At 44.0% G+C, this 19,351-nt stretch overlaps 1 protein-coding gene across 8 annotated transcripts in view; it reads left to right on the plus strand.

The window, feature by feature from the left end:
• nf1a (neurofibromin 1a) overlaps positions 1-19,351 on the plus strand; it is a 132,194-nt gene that overhangs the window by 34,884 nt on the left and 77,959 nt on the right. For 3 of the 8 annotated variants that reach the window (XM_079514839.1, XM_079514834.1, XM_079514836.1), the window contains exons 16-30: positions 246-369; positions 1,893-2,139; positions 2,801-2,874; positions 3,579-3,662; positions 4,953-5,357; positions 6,359-6,498; positions 7,378-7,500; positions 7,732-7,815; positions 8,507-8,623; positions 9,504-9,685; positions 10,407-10,618; positions 10,796-10,957; positions 11,583-11,680; positions 13,207-13,342; positions 15,242-15,304. In XM_079514839.1, the coding sequence (XP_079370965.1) occupies positions 246-369; positions 1,893-2,139; positions 2,801-2,874; positions 3,579-3,662; positions 4,953-5,357; positions 6,359-6,498; positions 7,378-7,500; positions 7,732-7,815; positions 8,507-8,623; positions 9,504-9,685; positions 10,407-10,618; positions 10,796-10,957; positions 11,583-11,680; positions 13,207-13,342; positions 15,242-15,304 (2,251 nt within the window). Of the gene's footprint in view, positions 1-245; positions 370-1,892; positions 2,200-2,800; positions 2,875-3,578; positions 3,663-4,949; positions 5,358-6,358; positions 6,499-7,377; positions 7,501-7,731; positions 7,816-8,506; positions 8,624-9,503; positions 9,686-10,406; positions 10,619-10,795; positions 10,958-11,582; positions 11,681-13,206; positions 13,343-15,241; positions 15,305-19,351 lie in introns of all 8 variants that reach the window. The other 5 variants (XM_079514833.1, XM_079514838.1, XM_079514835.1 and 2 more) reach the window with 4 other exon arrangements.

The raw sequence follows: 19,351 nt of genomic DNA on the forward strand, positions 1-19,351 counted from the left end.
TTTTCAGTTGTGGGTTGCAGCTGTCGGGGACCGATGATGTTGCGCTGCCTAATAGTTTGTACAACAAACGGTGCAACTGGCTGCGTTTGTGGTGCCCCTATGGGTAGAAGACGTGGCATTGTTTCGGCAACAAGCAGTGACATTTGTAGCATGTGTGTTGCCCTGTGCTGGTCAGGACCTCTGGCTCCTGATGTCTTGGTCTGAGCTCCTTCCACATTGAATATTCACTCCATGTATTTATTCAGTTCCCAGGTACTATTCCTCATCTGCCGAAAGCTGATTGGTCACCAGATCGTGAATGGGACAGAGGTGCTCAAATGGCTGAGGGAGATTCTCATCTGCAGGAACAAGTTCCTACTCAAGAACAAGGTTTGATTTGATTGAATTACTATCAGTATATGTTATAACCCATTTTGACCTGAGATCAGATTCTAAAAATGTCTTCTACATCCTGACAGTTTTCTGAAAAAGCTATGTTTCTATGTCAGTCGTTCTTCGATTTAAAAAAAATAGCAGACCTACAAGCTTGTAGCGCGCCACTCGGTGGCGCGCTATGAGCTTGTAGATCTGCTATTTTTCAATAGCTAAAGCATAACATAATGCTAACACCAAAAGGGGTTCCCGCCCAAAATGAGTTAATATTACTAACTATCAGTATATTACTATCAGTATATTACTATTAATGTTTATCAGCACTGGAGACTTTTGATAGCATAAAAGTTCATATAACGGTAAATATTAAATCATCGTACTATGCATGGTATCACAGGATTGTTGGAAGCAAGCAACCGCATTTATTTGTTCAAAATATTCTTTATCGTCCATGAGTGCTTTTTCTACATTTTGTCATAACTCCAAACGTTGGAGTGAAGTCATGAAGGCAATATGCTTTTGCTCAGTCATAATTGACTCTGTATGTGTTCAGCTATAGTCAACTAGGCCAGTGATTCCCAATCTTTTTCATGTCAAGGACCCCCAAATTGACACAAATTGGCCCGTGGACCCCCCCATTTGAAAAGATATGCCAGGGACCCACCATAACAGAAGATTCTCAACCCGTTTAATTTCAAGGACCCCCAGTTTGATGTATTAGTCTACAGACCCCCATTTAATGGCATTTCTATCTCTGGGAATCCCAATTTATATTGTAAAATCAATGCTAATTTAACTCTGAGAGTGTACAAATTGTACATTTGTACACTCTCAGAGTTACAGACCCATAAGGGTACATTTGGTTCCAAACTACTCCCTCAAGGACCGGACCCCACTTTGGAAACCACTGCACTAGGCTATTAAACGGTGCCCCTAATAATGATTTACTAGATACTAGTATGTTAAAATATTACTTTTATTGCAACACATGCTTTTATCACATGAAAAGGAATAGTTTTGACCCACAGCAGGTGCAGATAAAGGTATCTCATTTTAGTTCAGGGGTTCTCAACCCGTGGGTCGCGACCCCTCGGGGGGTCGCCAAATTATTTTAGGGGGTCCCCAAATTATTTAAAAAAAAATATATATATATATATATATTTTTTTTTTTTAAATTTATTTTCACGATTTTTCAAAAATAGCAGACCTACAAGCTCGTAGCGCGCCACTCGGTGACGCGCTATGAGCTTGTAGATCTGCTATTTTTGAATAGCTAAATTATAACAATGCTTAAAACACAAAGGGGTTCCCGCCCAAAATGGTTTAAGGTTATTGTAGCAGTCAATTTATATTGGGGGTCGGGAGGGGGCGGGGCGGGGGTCCCGAGACGTTGCCAAAGCATTTCCGGGGGTCCCTGGCCAAAAACGTTGAGAACCCCTGTTCTAGTTTACCAGCGGTTCCCGGCACCCAGCCATTATTCATCTACGAGACATAAACATCATCTCTCTCTCTCCTGTCAGGACTGTGCCACCCAGGGCAGTTGCATCCCGTTCTGCCGACAAGCCCAGACCAAGCTGGAGGTGTGTCTGTACATGTTCCTTTGGAGTCCGGACGCGGAGGCGGTGCTGGTGGCCATGTCTTGCTTCAGACACCTCTGTGAGGAGGCAGACATCCGCAGCGCCGCCGACGAGGTGCCCGTCCAGAACATCCTGCCCAACTACGTCACCTTCAGCGAGCTGGCCTCCGTCAGCAACATGATGGGCACAGGTCAGACTGGCTGGCGGTCGATAGATGAGATACTTACTTACTTCTCCAGGAGAAATTCAGGTATTGCGTAGTTCACACAGGCATAAAGCTACAAGGACTTCAAGATTCAAGATTCAATAATTTATTTGCCATGTCAACAAGTTGATTTTTGTCTTGGTTCATACTCAACATATACAGACAACCATAGATACAAAAACAAGAAGGACAATACAATACAAAAACCAGCAGCATAGGGAATTACATTCAGTTTTTAAAAGTGCTATATGCATATTGCTACATACATACATCTATCAGCCCAACTGTGCCTAATGAGTCAAGTTCAGATGTCTAACGGCTTGGTGCCGTTCAGCATGGCACACGGTATTGACATTAAAAAAAATGCACATAACAGACGTTCACACATTGGACATCAGGAACACCAAACCCATCAGTAATTCATGGTATAGCTGAAGTCACGCTTGTATGAGATGGCAAGCAATGAATAGGAACACTGTTGAACTGTTATTTCCTGAGAGGACGTCACGTGTCTAAATCACCCCTATTGTACGGCAGGGATAGCTTATTTAGATCTCTCACACATACATACATTATCCTTCTATATGATATGCTTCCCATTTATCTTTTATCAGTTGTCTTTATCGGCGCGTCTATGTCTTGCTAGGCCGTTCTACGTTGCAGAAGAGAGTGATGGCCTTGCTGAGGAGGATAGAACATCCCACACCAGGGAACATTGAAGTAAGAACATCGGTTTAATCCAGTGATTCTCAGCCTGCGGGCTGGGGCCGACAGGGCAAAACACTGATTTTATTGATGATATAATATTTAAATAATGAATGTTAAAGATGGAGTGCCACAATTTTTGTATTTTTCCAGTTTTTCATGTGTCTATGAGGTGACAGTACTTCATTAGACACCCTGGAGTCGTTTTTATGTGCAATGGTGTATTAACTTTGTATTTAGGGTTTCTTCCTGGAGGCTGAACCCTTGACAGTCAAACAGGCCAATGAAATAAACAGTAATATAGTGACATCACACTAGCAGCCCCTCCCCTGACCGCTCCCCCTTTATCATACAACTACAGCTGTGGGTGTGGCTTCAGTTCAGGTGGATCACCACCCATCACCACCCACGAGGCAAACCAGGCATACTTAGGGTGCGTTCGGAAATGCGCACCGGGAGCGCACTCGCCTATTAGTTTGCATTGCACAGTGCGCTCAGTGAGCTATTTCCGAACACGCCCTTAATGAACTGGTGGGCGTGTCCACATAAAAGCATGATTTTAACAAATACTGTACACTTTTTGGAAAAAGTTCTTCCATGTAGATGTTTTGAGGAGGGGAACATGGCTAGTTAAAGTCTAATATGGATGGATATAGATGGTTCTCAGATGAAATTCAAAACTTTCGACACTGACCAGACCGGCTGTCCATGTCATTTAGGCTTGGGAAGACACACATGCGAAGTGGGACCAGACCACCAAACACATTCTCAACTTCCCCAAAAACAAGGGAGATGACGGGCAGGTAAGGTTTGATTTTATACTGTGCTGTGTTGCCGGTGACGACACTGAAAATAGCAGATGTACAACAACGCATTGCACCTGTTGTGACTTGGGAGTTTGTGGAGCCCTATTCTTTTTGCTATGCGGCTATTTTCATTGAAGTTTAATGCCGTAAAACAGGATGAAATGGTTGATTTTTTTACTCTTCTCTGGGCTCACCCCCGTGAAAGACAGATTTTAAGCCATTCTGGACGGGAACCCCTTTTGGTGTTTTAACTAAGCATTATGTTATACTTTAGCTATTGAAAAATAGCAGATCTACAAGCTCATAGCGCGCCACCGAGTGGCGCGCTACGAGCTTGTAGGTCTGCTATTTTTGAAAAATCGTAAAAATGCGGCACAAATCATTGAATATATATTCTTTCAGAGCGAACGTTTTTTTTATTTCGACGTCAGGCATAAATGGGTTAATTCTCAATGGTATTTTATTCCTGGTTAAATCAGGGTGAAAAAGAAAATGGCTATTGATCCCCAAGGGGACGTTCATGTGTTCAAGTAGCCAAGGTACATACAAAGCAAAGGAAATGCAATCTTACAGGATTCAAAGATGTAGTTATCAAAAAAAGTAAACATTTAGGGCTAAGGAAAGGCATAAAGCATTTACCCCCCCCTCTCCAAAAAAAGAGAGAAAAAGCTACGGTGATGTCTCCAGTAAACATATAGTAATATCAGCACATTAAGTTTAAAACCATAGAGATGATTCAATGCAGAGTTTAAAAGTGAACATTTAAAGGTATATTCAGTGATTTCACTTAATGAGTCTGCTGACCATATAAGGAGTTCCTCCCTGTCCACAGTTAACCCCTAGGGGTCAATTAACCATACGTTTCGTTTTTGGCTAGGTGGCCCAGCCTTCATCCAATCAGGATAGAGAGGGGCCTTCCGCCAATCATGATCGAGCGGGGGCGGGCCTTGGTGTGTGTGCTGTTGGCCTGTTGCGTGTCCCGTCCCCCCCCCACTGTAGTGCGTGCATCTTGTTACTGGGGCGGATCGGGTTTTTTTCCAAAATCACCCAAATCACTGAATGCTCCTTTAACTAAATATAGTTTTTAATTACTTGGCCTATGTAATTGCATTGCCATTTCAATGTTGCTCTACACAAAATCTGTGACCCCAATGGATGCCTCCTGCGACCCACATTTGGGTTCCTGACCCACATTCTGTGCACCAACTGCACGTAGCCTATATAGATGCTCTTCCTTGTCCTCTTACCGGTCACTCAGTGTCCTCACTTGCCCCTCCCCCACAGCAGGAGTGGATCAACATGACCGGCTTCCTGTGTGCCCTGGGCGGCGTGTGCCTGCAGCAGCGCAGCACGCCGGGCCCCGCCACCTACAGCCCCCCCATGGGGCCCGTGAACGAGCGCAAGCCCTCCATGATCTCCGTGGGCTCCTGCGAGACGCCCAACTCAGCCGCCGCCGCCTCCTGCTCCGCCCTGTCGTCGTCGGCGGCGGCGGCGGCCTGCAGCGAGACTCCGCTCGGCCGTTTCCTCGACCGGCTGCTGGCCCTGCTGGTGTGCGGTCACGACCGGGTGGGTCTGCACGTGCGCACCAACGTCAAAGACCTGCTGGGGCTGGAGCTCAGCCCGGCCCTCTACCCCATGCTCTTCAACAAGCTGAGGAACAACATCGGGAAGTTCTTCGACACACAGGGGCCGGTGAGTAGTGGCGGCGGCAGAGGGCCGTCTGGTTGGTGGTGCCGTTTTTTATTGTCATGTGCACTGCACACATAACACCAGAAGCGATGCGAATAAGCGATAAGAAAATTAGACTAAGTGTGATGTCTCATTCATGCAGGTTGATGCTTTTAGTTGTGGTAGGAAATCGACCTAGTTTCAAAATATCCCACGGTATTGTGATTTTTTTTTTCACCCGGTGCCAAAGCTATAATCCTGGGGTGCTAACACTCCCTATGCCAACCTGGGGAGAGCCCTGAACTGAGCTCATGCTTCCTTCCATGCATGAGGAGTGAGCAGGCCGCTTCTTATCACTTGACGGGGGGACGTTTTTCCAGTAGGACGTAGCGCGTGGAAGGAACACGTTATTCCAACCAGTTCCTTTCCCCTCCCATCAGCCACCCCAGGCTGACCAGGGGGAGGCACTAGTATAGAGACCAGGATTTTTGCTTGTTTTTATGAGGTTACCTTACACAGAAAGGCCCTTTCACCAACCCCACTAGGCGCTGATGACGCAGAGGAGATAACACGTCCCCAGCGTCCACGGTGGGAATCGAACCGCTGTAAGCTAGCGACTGCGCCACCGTGCCCCCTAGATCAGTTTTTTCAGCAAAAAAGATTTGGTCTGGGGAAAAATGTAGACCACTTGGGGGGGGGGGGGGGGGGGGTGCAGTACTTAGTTTAGACAGTACTTAGTTTAGACTAGTCATTTGGTTAGACCAGTCATTAGTCCTACAACTAAATCCTACATACTGTAGGATTTAAGTGCTAGCCGTGCTGCAGAAGGCATTGTAACGGTTTCCTCAGTAGCTTATTTGGGGTGCCAGGCAGGCGTGTACCTACCAGAGAGGAACTTAGCCTCTCCTTCAATCAATCAATTGTGACTCTGGCCGTCACAGCACAGCATGCTGCGTGTTTGTCAGAGAAGCGCTGATGAAGTGTCTTGTCAGTGACACTGTGCTTGTTGTCTGCCACTGCTTCAGGTCCCCATCAATGACACCAACACCCAGTTTGTGGAGCAGACCATCGCCATCATGAAGAACCTGCTGGACAGTCACACTGAAGGCAGCTCTGAACACCTGGGACAGGCCAGCATCGAGACCATGATGCTCAACCTGGTCAGGTCAGTTTGTGTGCCGTATGAGCATGCAGGAAGAGGAAGAACATCCGCACAGCAGTTTGTAGAGCTCCGAGACTTACTTTATTTTAACCCATTTTGGACTGATGGCGATTACAAAAAAAGGCTTCTAAATACTAATAGTTTTCTGAAAAACCTATGTCAGTTGTGCTCAACCTTTTTCATGTCAAGGACCCCCAGAATTATCTCTATTGGGCCACGGACCCCCATCTCAAAATATGTTGTTCCAGTGACCCCCCAGAAGCAAATATTCTAGTTAAAAATGTTCGCTCTGAAATATATATTAAAAGATTTGCACCACATTTTCATGACTTTTCAAAAATAGCAGACCTACAAGCTCGCTACGAGCTTGTAGATCTGCTATTTTTCAATAGCTACGTAATGCTTAAAACACAAAGGGGTTCCTGCCCATACAGATTTCCCTTCACCTCGCTATTTCAATTCAATATAGTAAGATTTGATATTGATATTGTCTAAAAATTGCTTTTTTGAAGGCCTTCTTACAATGGTACAATTGAGGCATATAGAATATGCTCTTATCAAGAGTGATTTACAAAGCGCAAGGTCAAACTCTGAAGCCCAAACCACACCAAAGGGTCGGGTTTGGGACCAAACGTTTAAGGTAAACGGTAAACCACACCAATGCATCTCCTTGCAACTCAATGAGTTGCATTATGGGGGTTTACCTTAACAACCGTTTTGCCCCCCAACGCGACCCTTTGGTGTGGTTTGGGCTTTGGTCAAACAAGGTAGCCATTGATGTGCCATTTATAATAACACCAAAGCAGCACAAACCAGTAAAACCAGTAAGGATATATCAAACATCATGATATTCTCTCTCTCTCTCTCTCCCTCCACCTCCAGATACGTCCGTATCCTTGGTAACATGGTCCACGCTATCCAGATTAAAACCAAACTATGTCAGCTGGTGGAGGTGATGATGGAGAGGAGAGATGACCTTTCCTTCTGCCAGGAAATGAAGTTCAGGTCAGTGTCTTACTGTATGTTACAGCACCACCTGCAGGGCTGGAGGCCATTGCCACCTTTTCTGTCCATGTATAACATGGTATAGTATATTTGTGTTTTCATATTTGTGATGTTAGGGGTCTCAACAGAACGCAATGTGTTGACTGCGAAACAAGGCTGTATATTAAATACATACTTTGTAGAACTGGTGGGTGGCCTGGATGCTGGAGGTTCATTGTCTCTTCTCTTTAGAAACAAGATGGTGGAGTACTTGACTGACTGGGTGATGGGGACCTCGAACCAAGCCGCTGATGATGACATCAAGTGTCTGACAAGGTGCATCTAAGTTTCATGTTAATGTGCATTCACCTGCTGTCCGAGCTGGAATGCCAGTTGAATGCAATTAATTATACAACAGGTCGTTTTGAGGAAGCAATCCGATTGGTTGAAACGGCTTCTAGCCGTGGATCAAACCAGCACCATTCACCACCTAATCAAAACAAGAATTCAGCTGCTCTGTTTTCCCAGAGTGCTAGCAAACTCGGTGGCTAGGCTAGCTAGTTTTTTGGGACATTTGTGGTCGTACAGATGACTACATCTGTCATTAAAAAAATATATTTTTTCAGCGATTTTCTTATTTTAAGGGTAACATAATTGCAATATTACACTCGAGGGTGTGGTTTAACGTGATTATTGCCACTTCAGTGATGCTTGCGGAACTCAACTTCGTCTCGTTCTTTACCGCATCACTGTCGTGGCAATAATCACGCTAACCCACACCCTCTCGTGTAATATTGCTTAATTAACTATACCTCAAACAATAGAAAACCAGCAGTAACGCCTACTACGGGTCTACGAAGAACCATGTGTTGAAAATGACTATCTTCAGTGTTGTATTCTGAAGCTTTGGGCTCATCCTTAATATTGCGCGTAAATTGTGTTTGCAACTCAATTTTAGCTTGATGCTAAATGAGAAATACTCCAAAAAGGCTAACCGCGAGTGTTTCTGTATTGTGGTGGTTTGTAGGGACTTGGATCAGGCCAGTATGGAGGCAGTGGTGTCTCTCTTAGCGGGCCTGCCCCTGCAGCCTGAAGAAGGAGATGGTGTAGAACTAATGGAGGCCAAGTCCCAGCTCTTCCTCAAGTAAGGATTGGATGGATCAGTCGCTGTTTGTCATGCTGTAGTTACAGTAATGTGTCCACTCTGTCCACCGCAATGAACCCATTATAATCTAGATTGTTCTAAAACTATATGTTGTAAAAGGGGTTCATTGGAATGACGGGATTGGAATGACGGGGCGGCATGTAATGAGGAACGTCATCATTCGTAATTCTCTCTACACATAAAATTAAAGGGGAAAACCACCCATTTTCAACATTTTACTATGTCATTAATATACCTTAGAGCTGTTGTGTGGAAATAATAAAAAAGTCCCCCCATTCTGTGTTCCCTAGAACTGTAATTATGAAAAAAATCATTAACATTGTGAAACACATCTTGATGACATCATCAAGATGTATTTCACCATGTAATATGAGTGGTGTAAACCACTCCTACAACTGGCTTTGTTAGTCTGTCTGTGCAGAAAAAATGAGCATGGTTGCTACGGTCACCCAGTTCACCCGGGTGTGATTTCATTACGTCAGACGTTACGTCAGACCACAGCTGATCAGGCTATATTAGACCTTACACCACTCAGTTCACACGGGTGTGATTTTTTTCAGACCTCTAGTTCTAGGAAACACAGAATGGGGGGACTTTTTTATTATTTCCACACAACAGCTCTAAGGTATATTAATGACATAGTAAAATGTTGAAAATGAGTGGAATGCCCCTTTAACATTCAAAAGCCTGGCAGTGGCAAGGTGGGATCTACAAGGGAACACGTTCCCCGCTCCATTTGCGCTAATGTCCAATCTAATAAAGCAAGAACATCAAAAGAAAGTTAAATTGCTATTATTGTCAGTATGGGGTGTTTTGAGAGCATTTTGCCCATGGTGTCTCCTGTCCGCATCGTTCCCAGGTACTTCACTCTGTTCATGAACCTGCTGAACGACTGCAGCGAGGTGGAGGACGACGGACAGCCGGTGGGCGGCAGGAAGAGGGGCATGTCGCGGCGCCTGGCGTCTCTCCGACACTGCACCGTCCTCGCCATGTCCAACCTGCTCAACGCCAACGTGGACAGTGGCCTCATGCACTCCATAGGTAATTAATACACACAGACTCATACTTGGGGCCTGTTTCACGAAACCTAGATTGGGTCTTGAAGGACCACTTCACCACTTTTCGACCTATCTTCATATAATAGGTCCTCACTAATAATCATGATAAAATGGCACCATTTTTTTCTAATCGGTCTGTGTCTCATAGGAGGGCTGTGGGTAATTCAGAAACTCGTCCACCAGTGACATTATTGATGGGGAATCCAAGCTAATAGAAACTGCAGGCTTTTCTAGTCCTGTAAAGTTGCAATGCGAAAATGGAAGCCATTGTTCTCACGATAATACAAATCTAATTGTAAATCTACATTTTTGTAAAAAAATCTTGTTTAAAAAAAAATCTGCCTAACGATGATGTCACTGGTGGACGGGTTTCTGAACTGCCCACAGCCCTCCCATGAGACACAGACTGAGTAGAAAAGAATGAAAGATGATTATTAGCGAGGACCTATTATATGGAGATAGGATGAAAAGTGGTGAAGTGGTCCTTTAAACCGGGGTTTATCACCTATCCTGGGTTAATTCATCCAGGATCATGCATGAATTGGTTTCCCGAAAACCTGAGTTGTTTCAGCAGATTAACTCAGCCAGTTAACAGATAGGTCTAGTGGTAAAGCTTCAAATCAGATTCGGTCACAGTCTGACATGTAATTAAAGTAAAATGCTCTGTAGATAAAGTCAGGTTCAACCGTTTGTGCTCCCATCAGGCCTGGGTTATCATAAAGACCTCCAGACACGAGCTACATTCATGGAGGTGCTGACCAAGATCCTACAGCAAGGGACGGAGTTCGACACCCTGGCCGAGACGGTACTGGCTGACCGCTTTGAGAGACTGGTGGAACTCGTGACCATGATGGGAGACCAGGGAGAGCTACCCATTGCAATGGCACTAGCCAACGTGGTACCGGGTTCTCAATGGGTGTGTAATACTATGTAATCAATAGAGCACCGAAGTCCTGACGTCACTCCCCTCTACTGTCAAAAATAGCAGATCTACAAGCTCGTAGGTCTGCTATTTTTGTGAGGTGATGGCAGATCAAATTCTATAAGCAAGTCTATGGCACTCTAATCTCTGCATGTTTTGTCCTGTCCTCAGGACGAGCTGGCCCGCGTGCTGGTGACGTTGTTCGATTCCCGTCACTTGCTCTACCAGCTTCTGTGGAACATGTTCTCCAAAGAAGTGGAGCTGGCGGACTCCATGCAGACTCTCTTCAGAGGAAACAGCCTGGCCAGCAAAATAATGACCTTTTGTTTCAAGGTGAGAATGCACAACATGGAAATCAGGCACACTTTCCGAAGCTATTATTACAGTACCAAAAAAAAAACGGCTGTGTTGTTTTCGCCGGCAGTCCTTGCAGACTGATGGTTTTGGCGAAAAAATATTAATAAAAAAAAAAAATGACGAAATTTGCTCCGATATTTTGGTCAGAAAACGCAGAAGTCTGCAAACACCTTTTAAGAGTACATTCATAACGGTGTCCTGTGCGGTGTGTACTGTGAGATGAAGGAGTGAAGGATAAAGTGCAAATTTAGGTTTCCATGACAAGGAAGTGAAGGAATATACAACATGCAGTGTTGTTTTGCATGCAAAACAACACTGCATGCAAAGTGTTGTTTTGCATGCATTTATGAAACCACATTGGGATGATGATAGAATATGTAGCCCTGGTCCAGTGCTTACAGCGAGTCTCTCACTGACGCCCTGTGGGAGTCCCTTCCGCAGCTCTCTAGCAAAGGGGGGCCGCATGTGCCCATGTATGCTTTAAGTGGTTAACGCTGAATACTGTGTCGTACATATTTCATATTAGAATGTCTTCTGATCAACATGAACTACTGAGCGGGAAGGGGAAACTTAACACTGAATCCCTGTGCATGTGCCGTAGGTGTACGGGGCGGCCTACCTGCAGAAGCTACTGGAGCCGCTGTTACGAGGGGTCATCACCACCGCTGAACACATCAGCTTTGAGGTGGACCCCACCAGGTAAAACTGCCCCCCCCACACACACACACCCCCACCATGAAACCCATTGATGTTGCTGACCAGTGCAACACTAGTTTACTGAAGTACTGTATGTGAAGTAGGGCTGTGAATCTTTGGGTGTCCCACGATTCGATTCCAATTCTTGGGGTCACGATTCGATTCAAAATCGATTCAACTCGATTCTCAATCCAAAAACGATTCAATACATAGGATTTCATCACAATCTACTCCAGCCAACTGAAGTGACTATATACTACAGTAACTTGAAAATGACTGAATACATGATGAAAAAAATTTAAAAAAGAAAAAATCGAATCGTCCATAACGGGAATCGCGATTCTAATTCGAATAGATTTTTTTTGATACGCCTAATGTGAAGTTACTCTTTAATCATGTCTTCTGGTGAAATTTGTTTTTTTTTGCATGCTGTTCTGGGCGACCTAAGTTATAGGCCTACAAGTGCATATTGTGTGATATGAAATGAAACATTTACCATAATGAACACGGTCTCATCATGTCAGCAATGTAACATAATGGCTTGGCGAGGCGAGCACAGATGGTTGCTGCGGTGGTGGAGCCTTTCAATTCATATATGTTTGGCTCAGCATCAGCTATCCATCGTCGGTTAACTTGGAATTTGTTTAATATGTTGATAAGATAATAGCATTATCAATGAGGGGACGTTTTTGAAAGGTCGGGGTGTTTTATGTTACGCTGCGCTGCTGACCCGACATTTCCTTGGAGTGAGAATGCGTGCCATTGCGATTCTAAATAAAAATGTTTTGTCGGTCAAAAACATTTCTGTCCGTCCTTGTAAACTTTGCTCGAGCGACCAGCAGACAACAACTCACCTCTCTCTCGCAGACACGCATCTCAGGTATGCAGAAGTGCATCTTATGCTGTAGGTCATCATGCTGTAGGTCTATTTGTGGTGGGGGCGGTAATTATCGCAATACCGTCGGTAAGGGGGAGGATGAATACCGCAAATTCCGTCCCGCCCCAGCCCTACATGTATGACATACTGTAAAGGCAGTCGGATATGAACTCGGCCAGTAACTGGCTGAGCCAAATGTTATGAAAGGACAAGAGATCCAGTATAAGTCATTTTACACACTGCTGAAAATAGCAGATCTACAAGCTCACAACGTGGGCTTGTAGATCGGCTATTTTCAGCAAGGGGAAAAAAGCTGTCATTAGGACGGCATCAAGGCCCGCCAAAATACATTTTAGTCGACTAAATCAACTGTGGATTCAGTCGACTAAAATCTTATGATCTTTAGTCGACTAAAACTAGACTAACACTAAGACATTCCAGGTGACTAAAACGGGACTGAAACTAAATGAAAAATATTCAAGAGACTAAACGACTAACACACAAATCAAAATTTGCTGCCAAAAACAACTGTGTGTGTGTGTGTGTGTGTGTGTGTGTGTGTGTGTGTGTGTGTGTGTGTGTGTGTGTGTGTGTGTGTGTGACTGTGTGTGTGTGTGTGTGACTGTGTGTGTGACTGTGTGTGTTCTCTCAGGCTGGAGCAGGGGGAGAACTTGGAGGAGAACCAGAGGAACCTGCTGCAGATCACAGAGCGGTTCTTCCAAGCCATCATCGGCTCCTCCAACGAGTTCCCCCCGCAGCTCCGCAGCGTCTGCCACTGTCTCTACCAGGTACGGTACCTCACATCCACCCGCCATGCCCACCCACGCCACTTCCACCTTCAGCTGCCTTCATCTGTGTGTGTGGGGGTGTGTGTGTGTGCGTGCGCGCTCTTTCTCCCACTGGCACATTTCCAGCTACTCTGAGGTGCCCCTTTATGCTGCTGCACACGCTGCTGGATCAAGACACACACACACACACACACACACACACACACACACACACTCTTAGTAGGAAAGCCAGTTAGTAGGAAAGCCTGCCTTTTGTGAGTGTTGGTGCTTCAGGATAGGCAGCCTGCGGCGGCCGCTGCCACACCCTCGCTAAGGACGCTACACTGCTCTGCTCTCTCACACTGACCAACTTGCCTATAGACGGTTTCATCCAAACACTCATTTTGCTAGTTAGACGATGCGACACATCCGGTCATTAATGCCCCAACCGCATTGGCTATCGTCTCACCAGTTTATCGTAATGTAACAAAACAGTCGGGAAGAGAAAGAAACCCACAAGATATTTCTCGCCACTTTACGTTTTTTCTCCCTGCCACAATACCTAATGGACATTATAGCTAGTTAGCTACAAGCTTACAGCTGGCCAGCAAGTCCTTCTCGTATTTATTTAAAGGATAACTTTAGTTTTTTTCAACCAAGGTTCATGTTTTAGGTTGTTATTAGAGAAAGTAAAAGATGAGTGTTAATTTTTCTTCATTTGCTGCTTTCTTTCGTTTTAGGGATTTTAGCGATTTTTGACAGGGGGGGCGGGGGCATTCGAGCATGGGGCTAAATATGTATTTCTTTACAAAATATTATGGCGATTCTTTTTTTTATTATTTACTATAGTCCTACTAGACCCCAAGAAATTACATCTGGCCACAGATGATCACAAGATCTACTGAATGTGAAGGTAGCCTACTGGGGGGAAGCCACACTGTGTGTTATAGGCTCAATATGTCAGTTTGACACATTCAGTAGATCTCGTGATCTTTTGTGGCCAGATGTAATTTCTTGGGGTTTAGTAGGACTAGAGTAAATAATAAAAAAATAAATCGCTATAAAATGTTGTAAAAAAATACATATTTAGCCCCATGCTCTAATGCCCCCACCCACCTGTCAAAAACAGCTAAAATCCCTAAAACGAAAGAAAGCAGCAAATCTCATCTTTTACTTTCGCTAATAACAACCTAAAACATAAACCTTGGTTGAAAAAAACTAAAGTTGTCCTTTTAATATACACAAACCAGAACAAAGTTCATACGGGTTGTAACTTTCCCTGAAGGTGGTGGTGGTGTTTGAAACCGTCTATCTGCTCAATGGTGGCCAAAAGACTGTATCACTGATTAGCATTGGGTCATTCTGTTACACATTCAACATGGCTTCTTGAACCACAGCTCTTTAACAGTGGTGCAGTTTGTCCAATGGAATAGGAACGTCAAGTAATGTTGATTTGGGGCTTTTTTGTTGTTGTTGGGGTTTGGTATTTTTCTTTTTCCTTTTTTTTGATATTTTAACCATTCCCCCCCTCTTTCGCTTTCCTCATGGCAAGTGCTGTGCGCACTAACTCTAGTCCCGTGCCATACTACTATACACAATGCTGCTGAAGTTAAAACCACGCAAAAAGCATGCATGCACCACGCATCTAACAACCTCCCAGTGGGCAGTGACTAAAACTCTTTCGGAAAGCAGTTCCTCAAAGTACTGTCTTGTCCAACGTCTGCTATATGTGGACACCCAAGTTTGTGTGTGTGTGTGTGTGTGCGAGCGTTTCTGTGTCTGTGTGTGTGTGTGTGTGTGTGTGTGTGTGTGTGTGCGCGCGTTTCTGTGTCTGTGTGTGTGTGGGTGTGTGTGCGTTTCTGTGTGTGCGTGTGTGTAGCTGGTGCTGTGAACATGATTTTGCTCATCTCTGTTCTATAGGCAACTTGCCACTCTCTACTGAATAAAGCAACAGTTAAAGAAAAAAAGGAAAACAAAAAAGCAGTAAGTTCAGAGAACCTTCTACCCCCTAAAGCAAAAAATAAGCTTTTTTTTTTGCATTTCTGTTCATTTGATTTCTTTCATTATATCTATTTTATATAATATATACACAAATACACATACGTTACATTTTTGATTTGGTGTAACTCTGGATGTTTTCATTTTATTTATTTTTTTCTCCATAGTGTGCAACCTTCTTTTTAAATCATCATACTAATACCGGCACAGAGTCTCTTCCATTTTTTTTTTTTTTAATCTTGTTCTTTCCGATTAACAACTCTCCCAGAACCAGTAGCATTCTTCTCACAATACTGTATCTCACTTTTTGTTTTTCATGTTTTTAGTCTTTCTTATCTTTCTTTCTAGTCACGGCTGTTTGCTCTCCAGGAGAAAACTGATTCTCAGAACATTTCATCTGCATCAAAATGTTTCATTGTTGTTGAGAAAATCATATTATTTGCATAACGATTCCAATGGAAGATTATTCAATCTCCTTCTCGCACGCACGCACGCTCTCTCTCACACGCACACACACTCTCTCTCACACACACACACACACACACACACACACACACACACACACACACACACACACACACACACACACACACACACACACACACACACACTTTACTTTCTTTGTTTGGATTTTCAGTCTAAGACATAAATGAGGTTAAATTCCACATATATCAGAGTATGAACAGAAAGCAATGCAAGATCAATCATAATCAGTTTAGTCTAAATACGACACACACGCACGCACGGACACACACGCACACACACACACACACACACACACACAAACAGACATGAAAATTACACATTGCCTTTGGATGAAATGTTCTGAAAGTGACTGATTTCATGGGGTTTAACTGGGTTGACTGACTGGTCCAGAACCAGAATGGAAGAGAAAGAGCACCAATAGAACACAAGGATGCTTAGTTATTTGTTTGACCTTGGACCCCTTGGCTTAGAGACTTACTGTAACATCGAACATGTTTTCAATTATTTATGTAACTTTCATGGAAAATCTCCTACATCATAAGGCCGATGATGTGGCGACGCAAACCTCTCAGATCTGTGGCATCGAGCTTATGAAATTAAGTTGTTTCACATAAAATTCTGAGAATTACAAACGATAACAAATTGTCCAAGCTCAAAGGGGAATGACATGGCTTGTGTTTTGGGTTGAGTTTTCTCTTGTTGGGTTGTAAGGACTTACCATCAATTTGAAACAACTCGGTGCTTCTTCGGGGGGTGTGGGGGGGCCTGCTGGCTGGCTGCTGAGTGACGCTTTTAGTGAGGCTTAGATGTAGTCCGGCAGTGTGCACGCTGCATCTAGGACAGAGGTTCCCAAACTTTTTCATGTCAAGGACCCCCAAATTGACACTCATAAGCCCGTGGACCCCCATTAGAAAGCATATGCCAGGGACCTCCATAAGAGAAGGTTTTTACAGCTCTAGCAGTGATTCTCAACTCGTTTAATTTCAAGGACCCCCAGTTTGACATGCATTAGTCAACGGAACCCCATTTAATGGCATTTCTATCTCTGGGAACCCAATTAATATTGTAAAATCAATGTTAATTTAACTCAGAGTGTACAAAATGGAACCAAATGGACCTATTAGGGTCCATTTGGTTCCATTTGTACACTCTCAGAGTTACAGACCCAAGGGTTAATTTGGTTCCAAACTATTATTAAGCTGGGTACTCCCTGGAACTCCCTCAAGGACCCCTGGGGGTCCCTGGACCCCACTTTAGGAATCACTGATCTAGGAAGCTGCTAACTCTCGAATCCACACACTGGGAAGTTGCAACATGGTTGCAATTCGATTGCAGCTGCATTGCTGTTAACGGGGATCCAAAAAAATGGATGACCTGTAAGTTACTGAAGGAATGTGAACAATGGAATGTGGAATGTGGATTTCCACCGCATACTTCCAATGCTTGTTTTCCCCATAGGGTCTTCGTTTTATGCAGTAAATAAGGTCTGTGAGACCTTAAATCTAAATTACACCTGTGTTTAATATCTCGACTACAAATTTCTAAGCTGCAATCTGCTCTTATTTGAAACTTATGTTAATCAAGTGTGGTTCAAAAGTTGTAGAATGTGTGTTGATGGTCTGGAAAGCATCTTTTTGAACAAAACTTGTTAATGTCATTTTTATTATGCTAGAGCTTATTTTAATTATTTCAAAGCCCAATGCAAACGTTCCATTGTACAGCTACCATAGTGGCAGAAGTTACAGAGGTTCCTTCTCACCAAAGTGGGGACACGGTTTTAAAAGTCATCCGACATGGCTGGGTGCTCCAAACGAATGCGATTGGCCACGTTTTGCTGTCGGGAAGCTGTTCAGGGAGGGGCTATATATCTCTATCGCACCAACCTCTCCCACAGGTTGGTCGGGGAGACGGATTAGGAAGCATAACGTGGTCCTCCGCATGCGTGTTGCACCCATAGAGTATATAAAATGATAGAGACTGATCTGGCGCGAAGCTCCGCCCCCTCCGCTATTCATGTCAGTGGAAGTTGCCCAGTGGCGTTTTGAAGCACCCGGAAGGACCGTCTCAAAACGTCTACTTCCGCATTGGACCACCACATTTTGGTGGTCCAATGCAGAAGTGCAACCGAGCACTCAATGTTAAAGCCTGGTTTCCCGGTGCCTCACCGGCCCTTGGTTGCACCCTCCCGGTGAAACACCTCGCTGTCAGGGGGAAAAGAAGTGGCTGGCGATGATGTCATGTGTATCAGAGGAGACACTTGGTTGTCTACATCCAGCCCCGAGACCAAACATTAGGGGTCATGAAGTGACAGACTACATTTTGGAGAACTGCTAATTGGCATAATGTCAAAATAATTTGGGAGATAAATGGAGAAAAAAAAGCTAAAGGGGTGAAAAAGGAGCAGTCAATAACCGACTGGTGACTGCCAACTTATCAACTTGGGATAATGCAACATAGATGAAGTGACGACTGCTCAGTCTCTGAGTCTCTTATCATTCCATCACGTCGTCTCCCTGCTATGTATTTCAATGCAGGTACTCTAAGCTCAACATTATTTCACATCGTCTCTCACACTGTCTCCCTGCTATGTATTTCAATGCAGGTACTCTAAGCTCAACATTATTTCACATCGTCTCTCACACTGTCTCCCTGCTATGTATTTCAATGCAGGCACTCTAAGCTCAACATTATTTCACATCGTCTCTCACACTGTCTCCCTGCTATGTATTTCAATGCAGGCACTCTAAGCTCAACATTATTTCACATTTCATCAGTTTGCATTATTTGGCTTAGGGTTAGTTAAAGGACCACTTTTCAACCTACCTTCATATAATTGGTCCTCGCTAATGTCCATGATAAAATGCCACAATTATTTTCTACTCTGTCTGTCTCGTGGGAGGGCTGTGGGTAGTTCAGAAACCCGTCCACCAGTGACATCATCGATGGGGAATCCAAGCTAATAGAAACTGCAGGACTTATATTCCTGAAAAGTTGCAATGTGATAATGGAAGCCATCATTCTCACGCTAATAAAAATCGAAATATTAAAAAAAAAGAAATAATAATCTGCCTAATGATGATGGTCACTCGTGGATGTGTCTCTGAACTGCCCACATCCCTCCTATGAGACACAGACTGAGTATAAAAAAAATTGTGGTAACATTAGTGAGGACCAACAATATAAAGAGAAGTTGAAAAGTGTCCTTTAAGGTTTTCTGTGGTAAACTAAGTTCTGTGGCTATTAGCTTTGACGCAGCACCATAGCGTTTCCTGTGAAACTGTCGGCGCAATGTCAGCTCAGGCATTTGGAAACGGTATATAGTAGGTATGTTAATGTTTGGTTGCCATTTTGACAGAGATGCCACAATAGAGCGTCGCAGAAGAAAAACAACAAAAAGTGTTGTAACCTGCCATTCTTTTCCTTCTTTCTAATTATTTGTTCGGCCCAATTTTTTTTGTTTGTTATGATTTGTCACGACTCGAGTTGGCTTTGTCCGCAGCGTAAACGTCTTTAAATAAATACTTTTTGAAATGTCTGAAGAAAATG

This window comes from Electrona antarctica (assembly GCF_951216825.1).
Source record: "Electrona antarctica genome assembly, chromosome: 11".
In the NCBI taxonomy this organism is placed as follows: domain Eukaryota; kingdom Metazoa; phylum Chordata; class Actinopteri; order Myctophiformes; family Myctophidae; genus Electrona; species Electrona antarctica.